The sequence below is a fragment of the Pseudomyrmex gracilis genome, unplaced genomic scaffold (assembly GCF_002006095.1).
Source record: "Pseudomyrmex gracilis isolate BER0280 unplaced genomic scaffold, ASM200609v1 scaffold_1114, whole genome shotgun sequence".
Lineage (NCBI taxonomy): Eukaryota > Metazoa > Arthropoda > Insecta > Hymenoptera > Formicidae > Pseudomyrmex > Pseudomyrmex gracilis.
This window is the reverse complement of record NW_018021698.1, coordinates 15845-24633: the sequence shown is the minus strand read 5'-3', so window position 1 is coordinate 24633 and position 8789 is coordinate 15845. Positions and strand designations below refer to the sequence as shown.

The window sequence follows — 8789 nt, the reverse complement described above, 5'->3', positions numbered from 1 at the left end:
TCTAAGTTTGTTGATGAGAATCAGAGGAATTGGGATCGTTGGGTTCCTATGTTTTTTTTTGCTTACAAATCTTCTAGGCATGAAGCTACGGGGGTTTTACCTGTTGAACTAAATTTCGGGCGTGATTTGCGTCTACCGTTAGATTTATTACGGGGCTTTCCGCCGAATTACTGTTCAAGTTTTTCGGAAGTTTATATTCGTGAGTTGGAGTCAAAACTAGAGGAGATTCATCAGGATGTTAGAGAGCGTTTAGAAATGAGATCGAACAAGGCAAAGATGCGATACGATTTGAAAGCTAGGCACGTTCTTTTTTATGTCGGGCAAAAGGTTTGGTTTTTTAATCCTCGCAGAAACAAGGGAAAAGCTCCTAAGTTGCAGAGAAATTGGGAGGGGCCTTACGTGGTCGTTAAGAAATTGAGTGATGTGGTATATTGTATTCGTCGCTCGGATAAGCATAGAAGTAGAGTGGTGCATGCTGATAAGTTGGCTTCGTTTTGCGAAAGGTGGGAGCACGCGTCAGAGTCCCGTGTAGACTACTGGGGGGTGTATGTGTTTTATTTGTTTTTGTGTTTAGATGTTGTGGGTATTTGTTTTTTTTTTTTAAGCATAGTTACTCGTTTAGTTTTCTTTCTTTCAGTTATAATTTCGTTGCTACCCCGAGTCTTTCTGTTTTGTCGTTGGACGTCAGGAGACATCTGCGTCGCGTCGAGTCATTGCGAATCCTACGTCTTTGAAATCATGCTTCAAATCCGTCTTACTCACGGTTTTGAACGTGGTTTTCCGTGGGTCTTTGGGTAAATACCGAGGCGGGGACTTGCGGTGTTCTTTTGAAAGATGGGTCCACGTGAGTTTTCCCCCTTGTTCGAAGTCGGAAAAATTTTGTGGATACAGGAATTGCCCTAAAGGAGAGTCTCGGGAAGAGTTTCTCCGATCAACTGGCCCATTTATTCTGGGACAGCAGTCTGGAAGAGAGCGGGAAGGTTGATTTCTCTTTAATCATTGGGACGATGATCTAGAAGAAAGAGAGGGCAGTGTTGCGAGATGCGGTGCGTGTTGTCCACGCGGTATAAGATGTTTGTCAAACGATCGATCGCTCTAGATGCTTTTGTTCGGGTAGCAACGGGGTTGGTTACGGCGAGGTTCAAGCAAGAAGTTGGAAGCCGGACTCGGAATCGACAGGAGGCTGAACCAGCGGCTCGGGATTTCCTCGCGTATTTACCGTGGCCTTTGTAACGCGTTTGTGAATAAAGCTCATGTGTGATATACGCGGTGTAACTTCCTTACCGCGAAGCGCATCCATACGGCCGGAACGCGACAAAACGCGGTCGTAAGCGCAACAATATAAAACATGTACAAATATTACAATAATTCGCATTGGGTATGCAGCTATTACGATAAGGAGAATAGTTTTATTTACGATTTGTTGAATAAAAAAAAATTGTATGAAGAACATAAAAAATATTTAGAAAAATTATTCAACAACAACGAAACGGGAATGATTGCGGAGTTTTTGCGATAGCGTCTGCAATATCTCAGTTTTTTAATATTGACCCTCAAACAGTTACAATCATAGTTTAATGCGTTCACATTTATTAAAAAGTTTTGAAACAAACGTACTTGAACATTTTCCTCAAGATCCATGTGGTGTTCAACAAGAAGTACCGTCATTGACAGAAATACAAGAAATATATGAAAAAGAATATCAAGCGATACTTATGCAGGTGTATCGTACAGATCAGAAAGAATTTAGCAATCAATCTACAAAAAACTAAAATAATGATGAGTCAAGTTTGCAAGATAGTTCATATTCAAAAGAATGCATAATAGATTTAACTTTAAGCACTCATTGTAAACAGGCTTATAAATATAAAAAACTTCAGGATAATGATAACCATACAATTTATAAAAAGAATAATATATATTGTGTGTCACATCCGTGGACTTAGATGTTTAAGTACTTATTAGATCAAGTTTTCTTTTTCTTTTCTTATTCAGTTTACTTTTTATTACAGTAGTCGGTAAATTACCAGCCTTGAATATACCATGGTCGGTAATATACCATGGTCGGTAATGTACCATGGTCGATAATATACCATAGTCGATAACGTACCATGGTCGGTAATGTACCATGGTCGGTAATATACCATAGTCGGTAATGTACCATGGTCGGTAATATGTCATGGTTGGTAACATACCGTTGTCATAGGAGAATATTGTTATAAAAAAGATTGTAATAACGCATTAATTAAGGAATCAGTACCGATTATTATGTATGATTTATTGTTATATGTAATTCATTATACCAATGTTGCGCATACAAACCGTTACGGCAGATTTATAGCAATGTAAGTATATCAGCTAGTTATAGTATTCCACTAATAATTCTGCTTATGTTAATAGTATTAGTAATAATTCCGTAGTAGTTTCTTTTAATTTTCTCAATATTCTTGAATGTTCTTTTCTCACGACAAAACTTGCGCGTAAAGACCACGGGCGCTGGCCTGAGCGAGCGAACAGAGATAAGGCACGCGCGGAGATAAGGCACGTCTCGCGACCGCGGGAACCGAGCGAGCGCGGGACCGTTGACCGCGTGGGACCATTGAACGACGGACCCGTGGGACACTGCAGCATCAGCATCTTTTGTAGAGTATAAAAACGGCCGGAGCGACCGGCAGAAGCGTCATTCAGATTCAGAAACTCAGTTAGTAAAGATCGCTCTGGTTAGACCGAAGTATTTTCTNATTAATTAAGGAATCAGTACCGATTATTATGTATGATTTATTGTTATATGTAATTCATTATACCAATGTTGCGCATACAAACCGTTACGGCAGATTTATAGCAATGTAAGTATATCAGCTAGTTATAGTATTCCACTAATAATTCTGCTTATGTTAATAGTATTAGTAATAATTCCGTAGTAGTTTCTTTTAATTTTCTCAATATTCTTGAATGTTCTTTTCTCACGACAAAACTTGCGCGTAAAGACCACGGGCGCTGGCCTGAGCGAGCGAACAGAGATAAGGCACGCGCGGAGATAAGGCACGTCTCGCGACCGCGGGAACCGAGCGAGCGCGGGACCGTTGACCGCGTGGGACCATTGAACGACGGACCCGTGGGACACTGCAGCATCAGCATCTTTTGTAGAGTATAAAAACGGCCGGAGCGACCGGCAGAAGCGTCATTCAGATTCAGAAACTCAGTTAGTAAAGATCGCTCTGGTTAGACCGAAGTATTTTCTGCTATAGGGACTTAGAATATTTCTGCTGTTATAAATCGGAACTTATAATATTTCTGCTGTTATAAGTCGGAACTTAGAATATTTCTGCTGTTATAAATCGGATCTTAGTGTTACGTCCGAGTGCTCAAGGTCACGGTTCGACAAAACCGTTTACACTTCAACGGACGCAAGGTGCGTCACGAGTGCACGCTTGTCGTTTCCCTTCCAAGATACAAGAGTAAGAGAGGTGCGACTCGATTGCACGCTTATTCTGTGTATCTGTTCCCAGGAAACACACCATCCAGATACTCTGGCCCGTCAGAGAAGACGTCGTGTGCGTCGAGGAGGCAGAAATTACCACCTGAGAAATTTATTAAGGAATTACTCACGCAACGGACAGTTTGACCCGTCAACGTTGGAACCAACCAACAGACATCCGACAAATACAACAGAACATTCGGTTAGGTCCGCTCCGTGCGTTATAACCAATATAGAAGTTCTTAGAAACCATCGCGTAATTATTAAACCCGGGTGGAAATTAATAAAAATCACTAAGCCAAAAGTGGTGTATCCGGCAACAATTCCGCCATCAGACCCGCGGTTTAAGGTTTATATAGAGAAAAGACGAGAGGCGTTGTATTCGGAAAAAGGGAATTAATAATAAATAACTTTACTATTCTTTAAGGTATTCGAATTAGTAATTCCGCCGGTAACATACTCTGTAATAAACCAGTGGTCGGTAACCACACGGCAGTCGGTAACTGTCGGTAACCACACGGCAGTCGGTAACTGTCGGTAACAACACGGCAGTCGGTAACTGTCGGTAAACACACGGCAGTCGGTAACTGTCGGTAACCACAATCAGTAACAGTCAGGAATAAAGTATCAATCGGTAATAATCAGTCCAGTTATCTTCCCGACCAAAATCCTCATTCTCCGCCCCGGTAAAGCCAGTACGGCTGACCATAAAGGGAGAACGTACGTTCGACAAGTGTAAACGGTTTCGTCGAACCGTGACCTTGAACACTCGGACGTAACATGTGTACAAAAGTAATAATGATATTAGAAACAGCAATTACGATAATAATAATGACAATACTGCTGTATGCGAAATAAGTAACTATTACAAAACTAAGAATACAAGTAATGCTATTTGTAGTAATAANAAAGTGGATAATATGCATACACTTTACAACAAAAAATTAGATTTTGGAATTAGGAAAAATTCTCTAGATAAAAATAGTACAATAAAAAAAACTATTAATAAAGATCCTCTGTGTATAAAGAAAAAAGACATGTAACTAGACGATTATCGTACATGCAACATTTAGAAAATAATCGCGCTAAAGAACGGTGCAGATATAGAAATAATTTGGAAAATAATCGTGCTCAAAAGCGACATCGCTATCGACAAAATTTTAAATATAATCGTATTAAAGATAAAATGCGATATAAAAAAAATCGTGTACAACGACGTATACAAAAGCGTAAACGTTATTCCATAAATGCACAACGCGAACAAAAGAGACAAAAAGCTTTAGATCCTTATCGGAAATGGCTTTATAATAAACAATATTATTATAAGAAAAAAAATGCAAAATCTAAAGTTGCAATAAACAAATGCAATATTGTCCAAAAAGTTAGTAGACCATATAATAAATATCGATCGAGTAATGCTATAAAACTTCCTCATAGTCTAGAGACATTTATTAAATGTATAGTAAATACACTTAATAATATTCAAGGATATATATTAACAAACGGTTACAAGCCGAAAAGATTGTACGTTGGTGCATGTATGTTAGAAACAATTATATTCGAAATATGTACAAAGTATTAGCTGTGCTTAAAAAAATCGGAAGTATGTTTAACTCTGGTTAAAGAATGTTCTACACTTGATGACAAATTACTTGCGTTATGTAGAATGTCTAGACATACAGCTTTATCTGAAAATTATTACCTGGAGTCTACATATAATAAGAACATTTTGCCAAAATCTTTAATGATAAATACAAAAGGACAAGTTGTAAATATGTTACCTTTGATAACAGCACAAGCAACAAAAGCATGGTCGTGTGATACGTCATGTAAAATTGATGAGATTGTGATTGAAAGTTACCAAAAGCTTTTTGAGATCATAAACAAATGTACTTTGAAGAATGTACAACAATTAATAGGACGCATTCATGAATGTACAATGAAACCTTCAAAAATGAAATTAGGTCACACACATAGTTGTTACATCAATCCAACTCTGTGTAAAGCGATGTNTCTTCCAATTCAACTGTTATCTCCGCATTTTCAAAATGTGAGATATATTAAGCGTTTAATTTACCGACTTATGGAGTTTTATCAAAAAATGTTAGATCTGGATATGGCGTTATATCCCGTGCTGATGTGGATACGTTGAATGAAATTGTTGCTTCAGCGCAAGAAAAAGCAGATACGAGTATGTATAAACGTCAGCAAATCAATACTGTTTTGAGTGACGACAATATTATTTCTAAATATCCAATTGCATTTAAAGCTTTGACTAAACGCTTAATGGACACACCAGAATATGTTTGCGTGTCGTGTGAAAGACTTTGCTATGAAAGAAATATATCTAATATCGAAAAAACTCAAAGACAAATAGATATTCCAGTGTGGAGAGATTTAATGGCATATATCGAGCGCAAAAACATAAATTTGGAATATATATGTAATTATTGTAAACGAAAATTTCGTCAAGGTCTAATGCCTGCGTATTGAGTTTTGAATAATCTCATTGTAGATGATGTGCCTGAAGTAATATCTTCTCTCAATTCATTCGAAAAGATTCTTATACAGAGAGCAAAAGCATTTCAAACTGTTATTAAGATGGGGACAGTTATGAACAAAAATATGCTTTAAAGACAAATGGTGCAAAAGGTCAAAGGTAGAACATTTCATTTACCACTTCCTTTACAGGAGACATTAAATAAATTATCTTCCAATACAGATCCACTAAACATAAATCATGAATTATTCATCTTAGTCAGAGGTATTCCTACTAAATCGAAAATTATCTGGGAAAAATTAGTAAGAATTAAAAATGTATTCGACGCTTTACAATGGTTAAAAGATAAGAATCCTTTATATTCGTATATTATGTTACTAAAAACCTATGATGAGTTACATTTGGACAAATTAGATAATGCGGAATTTTGCTTGCAAGAGACAGAAACTGATAAAAAAGATATATTAGATAAAGAATGTCGTGTCAAATTATCACACTGTGTAGAACAAACAGAAACGATAGAAAATCATGTAGAGACTACAGTTGACGACCAACATGAGGCAATGTTGACCAAGATCATTGATGAAAATGATGAATATTATGAGCAATATACTATATATCCCTTGGATAAAAAAAAATTGAATACAAGTGCAACAGCCTTATATCAGATGTTAAAAATTGGAGATTTGCAGATGGATAATCGTGAAAAATTATGGGATTTAATGTGTTTCCCAAATTTATTTTCTTTTGATATTAACGGACAACATGAAGCTAGAAAAGCCAAACTTCACGAAATTATTAAATGTCGTTTGATGTCTAAACATCCACAGTTCAAATTAACCTTTTCGCTTCGGGGATTTTTTCTTTAAAATTGACCTCGCATTTTAGCTGGATTTCATGACTTAAATGAATGAACTTCTTATGACAAGTCGCCACTCGGAGTGCTGGTCCATATATGGACCACTCCCGGAGAGAAAGTTAAGGCTAATGTAAAAAATTATAAGTGAAGATTTAAGAGCGCTTTTCAATGTTTTTTGATGTGCTGATTACAATAAAAATAGTGAAAAAAATGTCAGATTCATATTTGACCTTGAACTTTGAAGGTCAAATAATGAAAATGCGTATTTGAGCTTGAAAATTGGTATACCTATGTTTTATGAACCGCTAAATACAATAAAAATAGTAAAAAAAGTTCTAGTCATCTCTTTGACCTTGAACTTTGAAGGTCACAGCATGAAAGTGGGTATTAGCGCTTGAAAAATGGCACTTCACAGTCTTTCTGTTAGTAAGAAGACATTCTAGACAGTCCGTAGTGCAGAAGTACTAAGTTCTACCCTCGGATTGAACGCGTTCTACCGCCCAATGGGACTTCACAGTCCCTCAGTCAATGAGAGTGGATGTAAGTTCCTTCACTAGCTCCATACACCTTGGAATTTTAGAATTCTACAAAAGGCTCTCGCTCTTAGCGTTACCCAGAATCAACGACGTGGAGGTTGCGAAACTATGATTCCTTTGGGGTGCTTGTTTATTGTGAGTCCCCTTGCCTCTCACTTGGGGTGCTTGTTTATTGTGAGTCCCCTTGCCTCTCACTTGGGGTGCTTGTTTATTGTGAGTCCCCTTGCCTCTCACGTCACACAATTAGACATTATGTTAGTGTCTGTTGTGTGTGGTACTCTTCAAAACATGGAGTTACGCACAGAGGAATATCACACGTAGAACAAATGTACGAGGTTCTTCGCGTAATCTTTCGCAAACTGCATAAGTGGCATCTTCGTCGTGTACTGTCCTTCGGAAAATGACGTCCAATCAATCGATTAGGGTGACTAACGTTTCGAGAGATGCTCTCAGAAACACACTTCAACAAAGCCCTGACAACCTCTAATCGAAACTCTGGAAATGGAGCAGGTCCTGCATTTCTCATTTTATACATGGCGTGAGCGTTTGAGAGGCACAAATCCACTAAAAATAGTTTGCGGTACCATTTCATTGTTTTTCGTACAGTTTCAGTGATGGATAGGTGTCTGTCTACATTGTCTGCACCTCCCATATTTTGGTTATAGTCGTGGATACACGTTGGTTTCATGATATCCTCATCTGTGCCACGACGTTTCTTGCCAGTTGGACAAAAATCAACCTCGTGCACAGTTGACAACATACGCACACTTTTTTTGTCCTCCCATTTCATTGCCATCCAGACGTCAGTGTGAGCAACTTGTATTTGTCCTCGTGATAATTTATTTTCCAGTTTCGGCATTCCCTTTTTATTTGCTTTTACTGTCCCACACAGACCAGTATCTCGGTCATGCAAAAATTCTGCCAAAGCAGGAGATGTGTACCAATTGTCAACATACACAACGCGACCCTGACGATGGTACGGTTCTAAGAAGTGGGCGACACTATCTCCAGTAACACCTAATCCGAACTTTCTATAGTTAGTGTCTGCTCCTGTATACACAATGAAGTTTAGAATGAATCCCGTTTCACAGTCAACTAGCTCAAACAGCTTGATGCCAAACCGATTTTGCTTCAAAGGTATATACTGTTTAAATCTAAGCCGCCCTTTCCAAAGTAATAGACTTTCATCAATACAGACTTTTTTCCCTGAAGTGAGAGCTGCTGAAAATTTAGATTGAAGAAAATCTATTACTGGCTTGATTTTCGCTAAAGTATGGCCTGCAATATCCGATGTCGTATTTTCATTGTCGTGAAAATGAATGTAACACAAAATCTGCAAGTATCTGTCGCAAGACATCATCTGACGAAAAATTGGAGTTTGTACTAATTGATCAGTCGACCAATAACTATGTAATT

General features: G+C 37.8%; 1 protein-coding gene across 1 annotated transcript in view; it reads right to left on the bottom strand.

Moving 5' to 3' along the window:
* Nucleotides 1-7421: 7421 nt before the first annotated feature.
* The window catches only part of LOC109861880 (piggyBac transposable element-derived protein 4-like), a 1802-nt gene continuing 434 nt past the window's right edge, over nucleotides 7422-8789 (bottom strand). The window contains exons 2-3 of the mRNA XM_020441718.1: nucleotides 7761-8779; nucleotides 7422-7600 (exon numbers count right to left, since the gene is read on the bottom strand). Of these exons, the coding sequence (XP_020297307.1) occupies nucleotides 7422-7600; nucleotides 7761-8779 (1198 nt within the window). The remainder of the gene's footprint in view (nucleotides 7601-7760; nucleotides 8780-8789) is intronic.